Below are 19,659 nucleotides of genomic sequence, written 5' to 3'. Positions count from 1 at the left end.
AGTCACTCGACTGATTTAAAATGTTACCGTTATTTATACACGTAGACCAGGCTATATAAACAGCGGGAACAGGAGCAGCAGCAGGACTAGCTCCCTTTTTTATCCCTTGCCTCTCCTTTTTCCCCCAAGAGAATATCGCGTATATTTCTTCTTTTACCCATTTTTCATCGTTTACGGTGTGCCAGTGTGCGTGTGTGTTTGCTTGTGTGTTTGTGTTTTGTGTGTGTGTGTGGTAGTAGTAGAGCTGCAGGACGAAAGCATCCTGCAAGTGACTGACTTGCGACTCGCTAGCTGGAAAAGCAGCAGGGGCAGCAAATAGAACCGAGGAGCTGTAACAACACCTCGCATCGCATCTCATCCTTGGCTCTTGCTGTTCGCTGTCAAAAGAGATTTTTTCAAATTAACTTTTCATATAAATATGTACGTTTAAATTTTCAGCTCAACCCCGCTTTGCCTCAGAAATCAGAAAACATACATAACATTTTGGTAGTAGAGTAAACGATGGGAGAAGGTGAACTCGTGAAAAATAAAATAAAATATTACTTTCGCTAGGTAAATACGTTTTTAGTAATAATAAAACATAAAAATGTATTTATTTGTTAAGCTTTTCTAATTATTTTTCCTCATATTTTAGTAAAAATGTTAAACATTTCGTTTACCCACTGTAATAATATTTCTTTCAGAACTTTGCCATAGCCAATTTCACTCTTTGCCTTCTGGCTCCTGACTGAATCTGTCATAAACGCTTGACTTGCTAAAAAAAATCGTAGAAGTTACAGTAAAACTTAGAAAAATAAAGCAGAAAAGTCAAACTATATATTATTTTTCATATATCTTAGAAACTGTATGCAAAGCATTTGGGAATTCTCTTCCATAAATTAAAATAAAGCTGAAAATGTTGCGTTTGGTTTTGGTTTCTTCTGCTGCTTTTGTCTCACATGCATTTTTCAAAAGGTAAACAATATTTTACCTAAAAATATTTGATATTATGTCAAAAGTTTTTTTACCAAAAGAAGTGAAATAATCTTGAAGAGAAGAAAAGTAAGTTTCTTTTTTTGATATTAAGTAGGATTATTAACAAAATATTTGTAATAATCTGTGTGTAAACTAAATCCATGTGGCACTTTTTAGTTGTGTTTTTATATCCTGAAAACATAGATTATCACTTTCTAAGTCTGCAATACCCCAAAAAGTAAGTTAATATTTCAAATGGTAATTAAAAATTTGTTTCCACCTTTCACCTAGACTTCAAATACCCTTGACGAGGGCATTAAGTGCGTCACATGCCGCTACACCTCATTTAATGCAAATGCTAAATTATGAAGAAAATTAAAAAGAACTGAAAACAAAGGGACCTAAAACATTAACGAAAAGAAGTAAAAAAAATAGCGACCATAAATAGAGAAAAGAGCTCACAGCTCATTGGACCCTTGGCCGCTGTCTTTGTGGAATCCATTAACTTTATTAAGGATCTTTAATTAGTTACCCCCAACTGTCCCAGTGCCTACTTTTCATTAATTACCGGTGCGACCTGCTATGAAGACTATATAAAGTTCAGGGGGGAAGTCCCTTTCTAAGCCATGAGATGAGCCGAAATGAGTCGAGCCAAGGCAACCACTTAAGGACACTTCTTACCTTTTGATGACCGCCTGCGGCCAAATAAATTACAAACAGCGACTACAATGAAAACTGAAGGAGCAGTAGAGTAGGATGAGGACGAGGAACAGGCGGGGCTGACTGGCACTCCAGAGTTTTGATTGAACACTCGCATCCCAACTTTTGACGTTAATCTTTGATTGAAGGGGGCGACACCGACAGCAACGGCAAAGGCGACGGCGTCGTTTTCGCTGACACTTCATTATGTGATTTTAATATGAATACATATATATATATATCTATATAGCAACGTACAACAATGGCCCACCAAAATGGAGGGTAGTTTTTTGGACCCAGCGATGGAATCTCATTTGGACCCCCGTAAACGTTTGATCTTAATTAGTGTACTTGAACGTTCTTCCCTTCGTCTCATTCCTCCGCCATGAAGTTCGAGTGTCGGCTTTGCATCAGCGAAAATGACAAAATGTCGCAAATCACTCGGGTTTGGCAATGGAATGGGAGGTCCTTGATTGGCATCGTTTTCCTCCCGATTTCGCTCTTGCCTTTGCCTTTTGTCTAAGCGGATTTCATTCGCATATTAATTGAACTTTACACAGCAGAAAAACTCGCCTAACTAATTAATAAAAAAATGTATTAAATTCCCCCAGAAATAAGATTTAAGAAAGTTTTAAACATCTGCCCAACTCTACTTTGTGTTTATTTATTATTTATCTAAGATATCCTTAATTTTCTCAGTGCATTGTCACTAAAATACCTAATAGACGGCGGTGGGGTCATTGAGTTTCGCGTCAAAATGTCAAGCACACTGGCGAGCTTAGTGTGGGTAAATATTTTTCAATTAAAATCGCTGCCCGGCTATTTGCTCAGCACTTTAGCAACACGCATAAAAATTTAGTGGACTCATAGTCACAGGTATTTTGATACCAATAAAGGAGGAGGTACCGCGAGATTTCATTAAGGCATTTCGAAGGAGGAATGAGGATTCATTCAAGCATTCTACAAAGGTAATAGAGAAAATAATGGAAAATCCCTAAGAATCGGCAGGTAATAAGGGAGAACTCTGACTGGTAATTAACTTAATTAAAGAAAAAAACTAATTACGATTTTAAATGAAAGAAATATAATTTTAAAAATAATACTCTTAGCAACACATTTGGAAAAACCAAACCACAATAATCAGTGCCCTTTGGATGAAAACTTTTGACCAAACGAAACTTTTCATAACTCATTTTACAGTTGAGCGAGTTCAAGTGGCCACCTCCCTGTGGACACAACATCAAGCATACGCCATGTTATCAACGTTTAAAGCATATTTCAGCCACACACTTAATTACCCGAAAAAGCCAAGTCGGAAAAAGCTGAAGCTGTTGTGCTGGCTCTATCTAAGGACCCAAACTCCTGCCACCAGAATTGCGGTGCTTAACTTTTCAACTGCAGCAGCAGTAGTAGAAAATGGAAACCTCGGTGGCAACAAGAACAACGATCAAGCAGCAAATGCCCTGCAAAGTGTCGATAATTACCTGTAAAAGTTTGAGCCAAACCATTAGCAGCATAATGAGGCCTGTCTAGCATAGATTTCCCCAGTCGGACCCAAGCAGCCATTTCTATCGTGTGGCGCATTTGCTAAATCCCTCTGTCCCTTACCTCAAAAGAAAAACAACAAAAGCAGCAACAAAAACAAACAAAAAAAAAAAAAAAAAATAACAAATACCAAAACACAACTAAAACTTTCACCCATTTGAACTTGAGGCCAAGTGCGGGGGAAAGTAGTAGGGGCAAGGAAAAAGCTGGAGCCAGAGTAAAAATAATGGCAACAACCACACTTGACTGGCGTTGAGTGGTTCATAATTAAAGGGGAAAACCCCAAAAAAGCCTTGAACTCATTCAACTGGCTGTGGCTGCATTGCGTGCAGTTTGGCCCGAAAGTTGGCCAAGTTGCCCAGGCCGCACAATTGTTGCACGCACAGCACAGCCCGACCACAATCAAGTGGAGTGGAAAAATGCCTATGGGCGTGTCCCCATCTCGAAGGCTAACTGCACTAGGAAAATCAAAGAAAATCTTAAAAGCAAAAAAATATTTTTAAGATTTATAAAGCTAAAATATTCAAAAAGTCAGCCTAAAATTTTACAAAATTTTTATAAATTTTAAAAACAATATTTCGGTTTAATTTGAAGTACAAAAATAAGGAATTTCAAAGCAAGTAAAGTTACTTTTCAGTGTACAAATTTGTTTGATTGCATATGCATATAAAGACATACACCTCAACACATATTCATATTTCCATTGGGTCCTGGCCAAGTTTTCCATGGACTCTAATTACCATCTTTGACTTGAAGTTGGCGTGGCCGAAAGCAACTTTCTGCCTGGGTTAATTTCTTAATACTGCACTTGATGGCTGTTGCCTACTTTAGATCGAAATTAGAGTGTAGAATGATTTGTGGCGTTGTTGAACTTGAAAGTGGTTAAGGATGGGCTTATGACTTGCCTTTTTGTATAGCCATGAATAGCTTTAAAAAAGGATTTATATGATCTGACAGCTGCTTGCTTCTTCAGTTAAGAAATATTAGTAATAATTACATGTCCTTTTTAATAAAAATATTTATTCCAAGAAATTAAAATTAAATATATATAATACATTCAAATTTAGAAAGATTCTTCGAAGTCTCCGAGTCCTGTCACTTCGCAGCTTTAACTTCCTCTTCTTTCTTTTTGCCCTTTGCATCCTTAGGAGGTTCTTTCTTGGCATCCTTAGGAGGCTCTTTCTTCTTTTCGTCTTTCTTCGGTGGAGGCTTTTGGCCCTTCTTTGATGGCTGGCTGAGATCCACCTGTTCCTTGACCTTCTGATCGACATTAACGCATAATAGAAAGGCAGCCAAAGCAATGGACAGCACAATAGCCACATAGCCTGTGGCATATATCTCCGGTATTGTGAGAAATTTATTCAAATACCAGATCAAATGTCTTGTGCCGGCGACCGAGTGGTAAGCTAATGGCAAGGCAACCATTGCCTTGCTCATCATCATAATGTTGGGACAATCGCATTCCTCGACCTTCTTTATAAAACCCTCCATATCGCCTTGAAGGCAAAGTCCACCAATTCCTATGATCCAAACAATAAGTGATAGCGCAAAGCCACTAATTCGCAATAATGCAGACAATGTCGATGTCAACTGAATCTTGTAGATGGTCAAATGTGGCGATAACTCTCGTCCCAATAACATATTTTTATCATCATACGACAAATCGGGTGGCATACGAAAGGGTATCACTTTCAGGGTGACCGGAGGTACTATGATATTACCACCTGGGCCGATTGTCGTGGGTCCACTAGGCTTGATATCCTTTGATCCTTCGGTGGCCAGCAGACGAAACGAAATCAATGGTTTTTTAAGAAGCAGCTGCCTTAGGAGCGGAGTACGCCGTTTTAGACTGCCCGCCAGTGGGCGACTGGGAATCGTGAAATAAGTTGGGGTATTAAGTAGTTTGATTGCCTAACTCACCAAGCGTACATTTTTGATAAAATTTCAATGTGTGATCACTAAAAATATGAACAGTGGTTGTGTGTCAATGAAGTGTCACTAGATCTTGTAGAAAAGCCTATTTGTTTTCATGACAAACAGCTCAAAAGGAATGAATTCTAATGACGGTTTAGGAGAAGAATCTGAAAATTCCTGTATAATTTCTTCCTATATCTTTCTGTTAAGTTAAAATTCTGAAGATAAATGCAAAGTTGCTATTCCCTTATACATATGGTGAGTGGACTGATGGAAATTCGATTGAAAATGTAATTGTATTACCTGGCGAAGGACTTGAGGGCCACATCAGCATCCTGTGCATATGCCATAAATTTATGCGACGATTGGATGAGCTGAAATTCGATTTGACGATGGCCTGGCCATTGCTTTATTAGATTTCTATGGATTTACCTTCTTTACTCCTCCTGATTTCAATCCACCGGTTTGTTATTTTACTTTACCATCCAGCGCTACACACACTGACGGCCAAGGCTTTTTCACCCTAAAAGCATTCCTTCAACCGCTGAAATTTCATTTGCAGCTCTTTGCAATCATTTGCCTAAATAAATACGTCGCACACACAACAAAGAAACCCAGAAAACATCTATACATAAACATACATACACACTCATTCACAAAATCATTTCAATTTAATAAAATTCATTTGAGTTTTGCGTGGCTGCGGTTTTCCTTTGCTGGCTTGACACATTTCGTGTTCATTCTCTCCTTTGCTCTCTTACAACCAATTTGTGGGCCTGGGGGAGCGGGAAAGCTCAAAAAACTTCACGCTCAATTAGCATCTGTTATCGTTGCTTTCCATCCCCAAAACCAAAATTTATTCTTTGCCACACACATCAAAGACATGCACTCAGTCACTCTTTTCGCCCATCGATCAATCAATCAATCAATCATTTGCTGTGAAAACATTTCATAAATCAAACGAAACCTACGAGACATACACATACATATATATTTTCGACAAAGCACACACAAAAAAGCTGCGGTCAGGGGTGCAGGTTAATAAAAATTAAAATTAATCGAATCAGTAGAATTGTAAAATGAATTAAGGCTTAAAAGAAGCCGAACAAAGTTGGCCTTGGCCAGTGCCTGGAAAAGTTTTCATGCCGCTTCAAGTGTATGGAAAAGTTTTGTATGAATAAGGTGTACGTGTGTGGAAAAGCATGCCAAGGAGTCATTAAGCCCATATACGTATACTCAATGTAATGATAAGGAACAGGCGACTAAAGTTTTCATTTAAATCATGTTTGGTAAAAGAAAGTATGGAAAGTTAACTCTTTTGAATAAGGCAATCATTTAATATTCCAATTTTAATAAAAACATCTCACTGTCTTCTTCAATTTTATTTCAAATTATTGCTGATAAAATGAAATGACTTCCCTTTTTACAATTTGACACTCATATATGCCAACGTAAATGACATTCAATTAATAATTATTAATAATATTTTAATTTAACTAGATTATTTTTCTTTTCTCTTAGAACATTGTTAACCCTTGTCGCCTGACATAATTTCAGATATTGTAAATAAGTTGGGTATACATTTTTGTTCATATATGAATGAAAAGATGTTTTCAGCTGAAAAGCAAAATCGTAAAAGCAAAGCAAACTCTGTCCTCGCCTCTTTCTCTGTGTTTCTCCCGCTTTCTCCATCTCTTTATTTTTTTATTTTTTTGCACTCACACAGACAGAGAAGTCAGGCGATTGCTTTTGCCTTTCAAGGAACTCAATATGAGAATCCGTGTTTAATTAAGATTCGAGTTCGCATCAGTGTGTGTGTATGAGTGCTTGTGCTGAGTGTGTGTGTGTGTGTGCGTGTGCGTCTGCGTCTGAGGCATATGAATAAATGTATGAGCGCATGCATTTAATTTAATTTTCATTTCAATTGATTCGATGACTTTACGTTTCATTTCACGTCTCGATGCGATTTCAATTACAACACTCCTCGACTCACAAACACACACAGACGCACGTTCATGAAGGAAAAGCATTCACCTATGCGAGGATAGATGTGTGTGAGTGTGTGTGGCAAGTTGAGACTCAAACCGTTGACGGATTCGGGTTTATATTTACATATCATGCAATCTCAGTCAAGGACATACAAAGGGCTACTTGTATGGCAGGAAAACGCGGATATATATTAAGTTGAATTTTTAAAGAATATTTTATATACATTTTTTAAATATTCTATTAGAATGAATGCTAATTTCAAACAAATTTTTGATTTCTTAGTATCTCTAATCTAACCACTTTACTCATTACAATTAAGAGATCTTAAAATAAGTAGCCTTAGATTATTCTGTTTGAGAAAATTTCACATTTCACTTATTTCTTCTATCAGTAGTTACCTTTAAAAACAGCCTACAACTTTCTCCTAACTAAATTTACCTGCTTTTTAGCCTCATAGTCAGGCTTTAAAGTTTGCCATGCACAATTTTGGAGCTAAGCCGAAAGCTAAAAGCTAAAAGCCAGCCACAAAACTAAGCGCCTGAGTTTTTAGCCACATGATTTCGTTTTTTCTCTCAATAAGGTGGGTGACTGCCATTTAGCCCTGCATACTTCAAGGTGACCTTTAAGGTTACGGTGCCATTGTTACGCATTTTTTGTGCACCACCTCGTTGTTGCTGTTGCAAGGCTGGGACGTGATTTTCTTCCTCCACATTTGGCAGCCTAAGCTTTGGTTTTTGGAACTGCTGCAACACAAAGCCATTTTTTGCCCGCCTTCAGTTGGCTTTTCCCTTTCGCTTACTTTACTTTTTTAGACTAGCTGTGTGTGTTCTCTCTCTCTCTCTGTTTTTTTGTAACAAATGCAACGGAAAACCTATTTCCTTTGTGGATATGAGTAGGAAAATGCTTGTTAGCGCCGCATTTGCCACAATCTCATATATGTGTATGTGTGTGGTTGCAGAACCTTGAACTTGTTGCAATGGATAGGAAAACTGTTAGTTTTCCAGTACTTTTTGCCCCTTTTCTAACAATGCTAATTTCATTAGAGCAACTAAAAAGCACACATACTGGCACAGAAACTGGCACGTAAATGAGCGCAAGGACAGATCGTGGCTAGCATTCAACGTTTCCTATAAAATGACAATTACATTTTCGACAGCAGGGAAAAATATAAAAACAAAAAAGGAAAAAGGCAAAAAAAACAGGAAACCAAGGAACATCGAAGTGAAAGCAAACTTTTAATTGCGCATACGACAGGTGTGACACAGCCAACGCAGCGCTCAAGTTGTGTGAGGGTGTGCGGGTGTCTGTGCGAGTTTTTGGTGAAAGTTTTTCGAACGTTTCCATCCCAATTAGTGGGCCACAGAAAACACACAAAAACATTTGCAACTGACAAGCTTTTTGACAAACGTCTCTCGACTAATTATAAACATTAAACATCCAAAAATCCTAATTGAATAAATGTTTTTTTTTTCAGGCAATTTGTAATATATAAAGTTGGCCTAAGATGAAAATACTCTTTTAGAATTGATAACTTTAATTAATGTATTTCAGGAATTACCAATATTAGTAAGTAAAAGGAAAAGAATGAAGCTTACAAAGTTATTGAAAATCCAAAATTTTTATCTTCACTTTTTTAATAATAACATAAAACAAAATAAATACAAAAGTTTTAAATCTGAAACACATACCACTTCTTATATTAAGTGTATGGCTAACTTAACTTAAATCAGAACCCCAATCGGCACCTTGTACGTTGAGTTTTCCTTGCGGTCTGTGCCTTGTCTTAGTTGTCAGTTTGTAAAATTGAATTCTTGCCCGGTTTGTTTGGCTTTTGAGAGATTTATAACATGGCCAAGAGGTAGGGGATGCTGGGCGAGGTGGTCGAAGCGGGGGTTCGAATGGCAATGGCCGCGTATCGATAAGCACAATGGCCGGCAAAATGTGTGTGTCTGTGACAGTTACACATACAGGCGGGCAAACACACTCACACAGATACATATACTCGTATACCAATACCAACGCCCAACGGCGACAAACTTTTTAATCAAATTTTTTAACGCAATTTCTTTGACTACTTTTTTTGTGCTCTGCTCTGTCCTGTTCGCGTTCTCTCTCTATCTCTCTCTCTCTCTCTCTTTCTCTTCCTTTCTCTTTCTGGGACTGCTGTTGCATATGCATGCTCAATTGTGTTTGTATTGGCAAAGGACATGCTTTGTGATTTATACACACATCACACAAACACACACACAACAAAGAAAGGAAAGTGGGTGAAAAAAAGAAAGGGGATATGGGGTACAGGGTGGTCGGCTGCCTGTGAGCAAACAACAGCTTTTTTTGATTTATGAGCGCTTTGGGTGCCGCCATCGTCAACGACAAAAAATATAAAGAACCAACCAAAACAGCAAAGAATCGACAGCTGAATATATTGAAAGCAAAAACTTTCGTATAAGTTCAAACGGGCAACTTAATAAAACGAACAAAAAACATTGACTACAACTTTCATTTAATGAACGAAACTTTAAAAGAAGACCTAAAAGGAACTCTAACTAAAAATAATATCAGTTCTTAACTAATTAAAGTTCAAAATGAATTCTTTCGTAATTAACTTTTTATACCCTACATATACTTTCATTTTATTCTCTATTAAACTACATGAAAATATTAAATAAACAAATAAAGTTATAAACCATTAACTGACAACCAAATTAATAAAATGGTAAGAAATACAGAAATATTTCTCATATTCAATTGCAAATAGAACTTCCACAGCCACCTGCAGGACAGAGCATTTTATTTAAGTTCACAGTTAACAACAAAAAATATCCCCCTTTAATCTCAATCAAAAATCTGAACGAGTATTCGTTTCCATTTTTTAAAAACCATATAATCTATATAATATACGCTTACTTTTAAAGTTTAATCACCGATAAATTGCATGAAATCGAACGCTCAGCATGTAAAATAAATTCTGTAGAAGTGGCTCAGTTATTTTACGACCGCATATCTTGGGTATAACCATGATTTTTCAGGATATTACGTTCCCAGGTCAGGAGGTTTTTTTCATTTTATATTTTGTATATCATATATTTTTGTGTCTGGGCCTACTATTGCCTATCGATTTTTATTAATCCCCACTGACAGCAGCAAAATGTTATTTATAAATACGAAGCGCATGAATTTTAATTAAGCGCAGCCCGCAATTGCTTTGCCCACCCCTGGATTCTCATCAGGCTTGGGTTTCAGGGTTTGGGTTTTTCGGTATGGCCGCTTGGTTTTTGTATGCGGCTTGAGCCTGGACGCTGACTGGGTCCATTGTCCATATGAAATTTTGATTGATGACTCCCCGAACAGCAGGGCTTCACCCTCCTAACTATCGATTGTCGCTGTCATAAAAACGGAGGGGCCAAAAGCGCACATATATGCATAAAGACAGAGAGAATGAGTATGCAATGCCGAAGCTTATGCAAATCAAGACATGCCGCACACATCACTTTGTTTTACCAGTAGCCCCCCATTTCCCCACAGAAACCAGGCCGCTCTTTTTTTTCATATACATATATATCACCAGCCACCCAACCACCGCCCAACGGCGAGTGCAGGAGCTTGTCAAAACTTGGTTTCCCGTTTTTGTTAAGAATCTGCTGTAAAAAACGAGCTGGCAATTGCTGTAGGTACGTCGATCTTTTGAATACACTTTATAACCTATTAAAAATCTTTAAAAAGTTATAATATTTTGATTTGCTTTACTTTTTTTAACATAGGAAAGCTTACCTTTAAAAATACTTTTTTAGTTTTTATATTTCATCTCTACTCATCATGATAACAATAACTATTTACATCTAAACCTGTCATTATTATGAGCTCTTTCCTGCCAATCTAGTAATTAATGTTTCGTTTCCCAATTTATTCTTTCATAAATTTTCCTTTATTTTTCCCTTACAAAATATAATGCAATCTGATTCAAGAGTATCAAAAACTAAGCCAGCACAAAAAAATGTGGCCACTGCATATTGTTTCCCGTTGTTTGGGGGCCCCAAAAAGCAGGGATCCTAGGGCAGAAATCGTGATGGGACCGCCTGACTCTGGGTTTGAGGCGGCAGATTCTGCTGGCATTGGAGCAACACTTGGACGAGTTGATTTTTGCATATTCCTGATAGCGATGGCATTAGTCTCCAGTGAACTGGCACATAAAAGCACAGTTATGGACTGATTGTCGGGTCCGCTATCCGACGTACGTGTAAATTGCCAGCCATCTTCCCTAGTCAGCCAGCCAGCCAACCCTATCATACGCCCCGTGATCCCGCCCGTCTATTGCAGGCAGCAAGTGTTAGTACGAGGTGTGTTCAAAAAGTAAGGTGACTCTTCAAATTTCGCGAATTTCAAATTTTTCGATTATCGATTTTTTTGTTTTGTTATATTGGTACACTCTTCCCTAACATCTGTACCAAGTTTCAATGGAACATCCTCTTTTGTTTGGTTGTGAGAGGCGTAAAGTTACAAGTTATTTTGCGAGCTCGGCGATTTTTTGCTATCGAAAAATATGGATCAAAGGATTTGGATTTTTTGGCCAAAAACAACACCACAATAATGCCTCAGCCACCATATTCACCGGATTTGGCCCCATGTGACTTTTTCTTGTTCCCAAAACTGAAGATAATCGAAAAATTTGAAAAATTTGAAATTTGAAAAGTCACCTTACTTTTTGAACACACCTCGTATAACTTCTAAAAGGTTTCGATAATCGAAAAATTTGAAATTCGCGAAATTTGAAGAGTCACCTTACTTTTTGAACACACCTCGTATTTCAAACTTTTGTTCAATAAGATTTATATGACTGACAGTCCGGGGTGGTGTGGCAAACGAAACCCGGCACAGTGCGGCGAAAAAACAAGTTTTGATTTTTGATTCTTCTCTCAGCGTTTTTTTTTTTTGTTTGTCTGATCTGTAGTTTCCCTCTTTGATTTTTTCAATTTTTGTTTTTTTCTTGTTCACAGCTTAACTGCGCGACGTTTGAAATCCTAGTTGGGCCGCTGCAAAAAGAGCTGTCTGAAAAGCTGAATTTTTGACTAACGTTTCTATCTGGCTTGGCTTGAATTTTACACCAAATTTATAAGTTTTTCCTAAGGTTATTAAACTCTTTTGGGCTTTGCAAATCAAGCATTAAGGAGAAGGTATATTCATTATTTAAGCAAAAGGAAATAAGGTTATATAGTCAGTTTACAAGGAAAAACCAGAATAAACAACATATTCGTATCAACTAGACTGTAAGCGAGTATTTCATTATCAAGGGTCCACCAGGATTATCCATAGAATCTCAGTAAACAATCCGAAACAAGCGAACCGTAACAATCTGTACAGATATAATCCACTAGAAATATTGAAGAGATACGCAGATACTTGAGTAATAACGCGCCATTTTCATTGTTGGCTTACGCCGTTGAGATGTTATTTTGCCCGGTGGCATATTAACTGCATCACGAGCCACTCGAAATGCAGCAGAAACCATCAGTTCATCCACTAAGCCAGCACACAGGACACACACGCACACATACACAGGACAACAATGCAGGAAGGACGAGGATGTGAGGACGAGACAAGAGAGGACAACCAAGCGAATATATAGATAGAAATTCCTCGGCTAGGCGCTGTTATTGAAACCACTCGAGCGCAAACTGTGAGTGCTAAAAGCGGCACAGGATCTGTAGTGGGGATGATATAGGGATATATATTGTATGAGCCAAGGATCGAAGAGAGAGCTGAGAGCTGAGAGCTGGGTGGGGCTCTGAAGGGCTGTGAGCAAGTGCACACCTTGCCCGCATAGGTCTACAATAATTGCCTGCACTTTAAGTGCGCCATTAGTACTAAATTACAGACAGCCAGCCAACCAAGCGGCAGCTAACGGCGCGGTCTAATTACGCGCTCACCTGCAGTTCCCTCTCGCCCCGCCCACCTTTTTTTTGCACCCACTTTCACTATCCCTCCCCCACATATATATGTATATACAACCAAGGCAACCCAAACCACCCATCGAAGCAGCAAATTCAGGAAAAAGTAAAGTGCGCTAATGGCAATTAGAAGTTTACCCGAGTGCAGTCAAAAATTTTGTAACGGCTGCGCAGCTGAAACTGGGAAATGGAAAATGTGGAAAATGGGAGATGGGAGATGGGAAATGGGAGTTGGGAAATGGAACCTGAAGCTGGTGCTGCATTATTGAACATTTGGCTAATTGCCGTATAATTATTGCAGTTAAAAAATTTAGCACAACGGGTGTTGGCAATCCTTGACCGTTGCTAAAAACTTACAAATATGGTTAGGTCATTGTTACACTTGAATATGCTAAATTACGTATACGCAACGTTTGCCCAGCAAAATTCGAGCAAAAGCCACAAACATTTGCATTGCATTTGGCCAAGACAGACAGTTCTATAGAGAAGTTTATACACTGAAGGAACTTCTAACGATACAATATGTAACTCAATATAGCTTACACATCTTTCCCGTAACCCAAAACACCTTTCAACATGAACTTTCCCACAGTGTTTAGGATGAGATACAAGTAGTTGTACTTTAGCAGCTGAGATGCATTGCCGCATTATGCAGTTGCTGTTTCTGTTTAGCAGTTGCATTGGCTCCCATCTAATGCAAATATTATGGCAAAATCTCATAATTAAGATAAGCAACTCGGTTGAGTGGTTTTAATGAAAATCAAACAATTGCCAAATGCAACAATAACAGTGACATAACATGTAGCCAGTAAGTAAGGATGGGTTGGAATTGAGGGTCCAGAAACCAATGCCCCCAAAAACCCAACAACAATGCCAACCACCTTTGCCTTCATTCATGTCTGCTTCGGTTAATATTTAATTAATGCTCAGACCGTGTTTGCTAATGGCTGGGCTGGGCACTACAGCTGCTGTTACATCCATTGCCGTGGCGACCAGCATAATTATTTTGCCAGTATTCTGGGGGCTGGACACGGTTCGAATTGTATTCGTAGGTCAGTCAAGTTCCACTACAATCTCTGCCACTAAACAACGAAATTCGAAGGGAATCTGTATCCGTAGGGTTTTCAGGCAAGAACTGCAAAATGTTTACCCTGCCAGAGATGGACTAATGAACCATGTTGTTATCCAATTAAAAGTTTAAAGTTTTCTTGTTATAACTTTACTAGTTTCTTATTGATACGTGCATTTTCTTAGTTAAATTTCACTAACTAAGTCACAAAAACCATGCATTGATGAGGGGTAAAACTATGTACAGGGTTCAGTTCTAGCTTAAGTTACCCTTTTTTCCAAAAATTCCCCTAACAAACTCTACCAAAAATTCCCTCATCTTTGCTCTTAATCTGCCATCATGCGAAATCGAATCGTGAAACTGCGACTCGATAATTAGGAGAAGAAAACTATGTCGCACCAGAAAGCAGCTGAAAACTAGGACCTCGAAGGAAAGTGGTTATAATTAAGGCTTAATTGAACGCCGCAGTCGTCACGTAAGCCCGTTAATGATGCACACGTTACTCGCCTTTGACACGTCATGATTTCACCGTAAACAGTTACGCCAAAACTCAACGATTTTTTGTTAACCCCTTTCAAGACCAAATTTAGTTTTCTATTTGGTTTGGATTTCGAGGTTTGAGTTTGTGTAGAAAGAAGGATTTTCGTTTAACTCCAAACTCCATTAAAACAGTTTGCGATGCGGACTTTCCGTGGGCATTGTATAACTCACATGCCACAGCACTTGTTTGAGGTCCTTTTGTGTCGCCTCGCCCGCCGACAGGGCATTGTTTGAGATATACTTTATAACATAACCAAAAAAAAAATAAAAAAATAAAGTTGAATATGCAATTCGGTGTGCATATTAACCCCCAAACGGGTGTGGAGACGGTAGCATTTCGAAAAAGTTACCATTTTTTGGCTCAACTATTTAGCATAACGACGGGCACTCATTATGAGGCAATGTCCCTGGCATTAACCCTTCACGTCCTTCGTCCGAAAACCTTATTTGCCCAGTGTATTTGACCCCTTGTTATTCGGAGGAATACACCAGGAACAGGAGCTGGACCATCAGGACCAGGAACAGGAACAGGAACAGGACAAGGCGGCAGTTAGCCGAAAGCAGCTACCAAAGCACCGGGCACGTAAAATATGCGCAGTTGTACACCGGGAGTGTATGCCAGAGATCACTTGACTATAAACGAGATTAAAAATTCAATTACGTTGGAGTTGGAAGCTGCATCGAGTAGCAGCAAAGAGCGCAAAAAACACACCCAACGAGGGCAAAGGCAAGGTAAAAAAAAAAACATGGACAGCCAAAGTTGGCCCAAGCTGAACTAACGTACTAAAAAAAAAACAATCATGATGGAAATAGTATTCTTCAAATAACGAAGTTTTAGATACTGTAAAATATCGAAATATATGTTGGTTGAATAATATTAAAGTCATCTTCATCATAATTCAGAACAAGGGATCAAACATTTTTGACACTTTTAGAAGTTAGTATTAATTGAATTTCTTCAAAAATGTTAGAAAAATTATTTAAAACACTGTTTATAAAATATATTAATTCTTTTTCGAACTAATTGACTATCTTGTATGTATTATTAAATATTAAATTTATTAAATAAACATTTATATAATAAATCCAAAGATAAAATCACAATACCCTAATCGAGGACTCTAAAAATGTAGGAAAGACAAACTCTATGGCTCTGGCGTATGCTCTCAAGTCAAAGCTGGCCATACGCTGGTGTAACCTGTAACCAGGCAAAAGGGATACCTGGGTATCCAAGCGAAGCCATAGCGGAGTGGAGCAGGTGAATCGCTGGACACAGAAGTGGTCAGCGGCGGCGACGTTGTCGCAGCCAACGGAAGTTGACAACAATTTATGTGCCTGAAACGGATACAATTTACAAGCCGAGCAAGCGATGGCCCGCTGACTGTGCACGTGCTGAAGAGGTGAGGGCCGAAGGCTGGGTGCCCACTGTACAGGTGCTGCCCATGGTCGAGAACCCAGGCACCCAAGCACCCAAGCACCAAGCACAAGGCACCAGCACCAGCACCCAAAAACTTCAAACGGAATTTTGTGTGAGTACTTAGTGCAAAGTGGCTAGGGACAGGCTTCCTTTTTGCGTATGTGTGGATACACTGAGAGAAAGAGCCCCTTCTGGACAACACTTTTTAGAAAAATCAAAAAACCAGAACACTACAGAAACCATATATTGGGAGAAAAAGGGGAAAATCACACATTTACGCATTTTTTTGTAAAAATCTACAATGTGCCCATATAAAACCTACATTAAGATCAGTAAATCAATTAGTCTTAAATATATAGACTTAAATTATATCTTCTATGCTTACAAGTCTTAGTTAAAATTGTTTTCCTCAGTGTAAATCGCATTTTTTCACTCCAGTTTTTCCTCCACGGCCCATCTCCCAGAGTTGTTAGGGGCAACAGCCGGAGCCGAATCGCATTTGCAGGCCGAGAAAAACGAGCGAAACATTTGAATTTCGTTTCAAGTTGAAGTTGATAAAAAGCCAGTGATTTAGGGCGTGTCCTGGTGCTAGCAACGGACACAAATTTCGGTTCACTTTTTCCGCCGGAGTCCCCTGCCATACCGTCCAGCCAGCAACCCGTTCCACGCCCCCTTTATTCCGACCAAGCTACCTGGGCAGACCAGTTGAAAAAAAGTAACCCGCAATTAAGATAAAGTTTTTTTTTTCTCCTAGCGATATTTTTAACTCGGTAATTTTTGTGTACTTTGGCCAAAAGTTCTTGGGTGTGGGCGTGGTTCTGAGAAAAAGGGCATCGTGGGCGGTGACGGCGTTTAAAAAAAAATAATTTTACTTAAATGCCTTTCATTTAATCAAGCACTGAGAGGGTGTTGATAAAGTGAAACAGATGAGAGAGGAATAGCAAAAAAAAAACAATTTTCAATGACAATTTGATTAATATCGCGTATACGCTGTGTGGGATGATATGAGTAGCTAGCTTTATGGATATGGGCTGGCCATAGCCCGCAATGTTTACTATATATTAATTGCTTTTAATATCTTCTTATTTGTATGCAAAGCAAAAAGCTTTTAATTTGTTTTCATGGAATAATTTATAAATAATTTATATTAAATAAAACAAAAATACAAGGTGGTTTAGCTTAGCTTGATAATAACTTGTTATTAAAATAAAGAAGGTAAAAATAAAAACCATTATCTTGTAAAAAACAATTTAAACCGCCTAAGTATTACATCAAACTAATTGATTAGATTAAACTCCTTTATCTTTTCCTATATATAGATTATTTTCCATTCCCATTGTGTAAATATAAACGGATTTCTAGGACGGACTTATCACAAGCAAACACAAACAAAAACACTCACACAGCTGATTAAGTAATGATAGTAAAAAGAAAATATTATTATCAACCGGCAGCGGTGTTTCCCGGTTATTCTCTCAATAAACGTGAGCCCCTTGAAATAACAAACAACTTTTAAGCAATAAAAAATTTAATTTCAACAATAATTTTACTAGATAAGCCTGATAACGCAACTAAAGAACTAAGGACTGTAAACAAACAACACAGATAGATAATGCCTCTACTGTTTCTTGACCTTATCAGCATGTGGACACTTTGCTTTCTTGCCCCCCAGTAATTTACAAGCTAACTTAACGATAACCACGAAAACTAATAGAGGAATGGCCAAGAGAACAGCCAATGTATCCAAACTGTGCAATTGAATGAAGTTAAGATCTCGGGAAGCGGCTCGCAGATGAGGAGCACCGTTGTGCCTGATTATGTATTCCGTCCACCAGACAGCTCGATCAAGAGCTGATTCTGGCTGATCACGATACCTCTCCGAGATTGCAGCAGATGCTTTGGCATAACTTGAATCGGTGAGAAGAGTATTAATGGATTTCTCTAGCTCATCTTGCTTTAGATTATTCAGATCTAATCCCAAACCGAATCCCAATCGCTGAGCACGCATCACATTCATGTACTGATCATAGAAACAGGGCAATCCCAACACCGGTTTGCCAAAGTAAACACTCTCTGTGGTGCTCAGCAGGCCACCATGGGTGATAAATAACTTGACATTGGGATGTGCTAGAATATCTGGCTGTGGATACCATTTCTTGATCAATACATTCGAAGGCTTCCCGGGCATGTCATCGTCTTCGAATTTCCACAACACACGCTGTTTCAGTTTGGCAAAGGTTTTCAACAGTACATCCCGAGTTTCCTGTGGCAGATCTTTGCTCTTAACATTTGAGCCCATCGAGAAGTAAATAACACCATTCGGAGAACTTTCAATAAACTCCTTAATATCCTCTGGCAGTGGTTTTGGTTTGTGTGAAATTTGCATACCACCAACCTCAATCATATTGGGCAAATAGGGTCGTGGATGGCTCAATGTAAAGTGCTGACCCAGCAGAATCAACGAAAAGCTATCCATGACTTCCTCCATGGTTTTCTTAGCATTCGGGAAATATTTTTTGTACATCTTCTGGCTATTTGGCAGGTGAACGAAATGTCGATGAATTTCCTCGACGAGTGTTTCATAGTGATTCTCTAAGCGTTCCAGAAAGTTCATCTTATCGGTACGAGGAGAGGTCACCAATGGGTTATACGATATGGGTGATATATTGCCAGCATGTGAATCAATTTTCTGATCTGTTCCAAAACTGGAGAAACCAATTAGAGTGGCATTGAAATGCTCAGCAAAGCCATAGAGTTGTTCCGTTTGAATCATCTCAGCCAAAACAATGTCAAAAGTTTCGCCAGAATTTAGAAGTTTTTGCACACCCTCATCTGCCATTGTGATATCGGAGATTTGGGCTAAAATTTTATCCATTGCGTTAAGCTGTTGCCACAATATGGGCACATTCAGTTGGCTCATCATTTCTGTAAATCAAACAAAATATCAAATAATATTTTTTTATATTAAAAATATTTAAATAATATATAATACCCACCATCGGCGTATTCAAGCACTTTGGGTGCCTCAATGAAACGCATATTTGTCGTTTTTTTATTCTTAAAAGCATTAATCACTGTCACCTGGTGACCCTTAGCGGCCAAGGCCTTCAAGTAGTTCTCCATAAATATATACTGAGATCGACCCGGAAATGGAAAAGTGACCAAAATCTTGGCACTTTCCGTTTCCAGAGGCTTGGCGCTTAAAGCGCAAAAAACAAACGCGATCACAGTCAATAATCTCATTGTCACTGAACGAGTCTCTAGCAACGAATAATTGAGAATCCCCCAAAGCTTCTCTATATAAATATGAACTGAGCTTTTGCTGATAGCGAATGAGAGAGCTTTAGAAAATATCGCTAAATCATGCTGATGTTGGGTATTACATTATGCATTTTCATCGCTCTTACCTTAGGAAACGAGATTAGAATTTCAATGGAGAATCCACAGTTAGGGCAGTCCAAACCAATTCATATTATCTTTATAGGTTGTTTTTTGCTGACTTCTTAGCAAGGTCAACAAACTATTTCACATTTACTTTGAAAATTGCGAAATGTGTTTAAAGGAAATTATCACTACGTCATGAAATG

The 19,659-nt window shown here is 38.4% G+C and overlaps 2 protein-coding genes across 2 annotated transcripts; both read right to left on the bottom strand.

Annotated features, from left to right (window-relative positions):
- Positions 1–4,209: 4,209 nt before the first annotated feature.
- On the bottom strand, positions 4,210–5,186 carry LOC108116300. Its single transcript, XM_017228089.2, has 2 exons — positions 5,119–5,186; positions 4,210–5,065 (listed from the first exon to the last, which is right to left on the bottom strand). The coding sequence occupies exons 1-2, from the start codon at positions 5,127–5,129 to the stop codon at positions 4,294–4,296; spliced, it is 783 nt and encodes a 260-aa protein (XP_017083578.1). The 5' UTR covers positions 5,130–5,186; the 3' UTR covers positions 4,210–4,293.
- Positions 5,187–17,582: 12,396 nt separating this feature from the next.
- On the bottom strand, positions 17,583–19,353 carry LOC108116504 (UDP-glucosyltransferase 2). Its single transcript, XM_017228440.2, has 2 exons — positions 19,069–19,353; positions 17,583–18,997 (listed from the first exon to the last, which is right to left on the bottom strand). The coding sequence occupies exons 1-2, from the start codon at positions 19,313–19,315 to the stop codon at positions 17,691–17,693; spliced, it is 1,554 nt and encodes a 517-aa protein (XP_017083929.2). The 5' UTR covers positions 19,316–19,353; the 3' UTR covers positions 17,583–17,690.
- Between the last annotated feature and the right edge of the window lie 306 nt (positions 19,354–19,659).

This window comes from Drosophila eugracilis, unplaced genomic scaffold (genome assembly GCF_018153835.1).
Source record: "Drosophila eugracilis isolate 14026-0451.02 unplaced genomic scaffold, ASM1815383v1 contig_367, whole genome shotgun sequence".
NCBI classification, from domain to species: domain Eukaryota; kingdom Metazoa; phylum Arthropoda; class Insecta; order Diptera; family Drosophilidae; genus Drosophila; species Drosophila eugracilis.
This window is presented reverse-complemented; position numbering and strand designations above follow the sequence as displayed.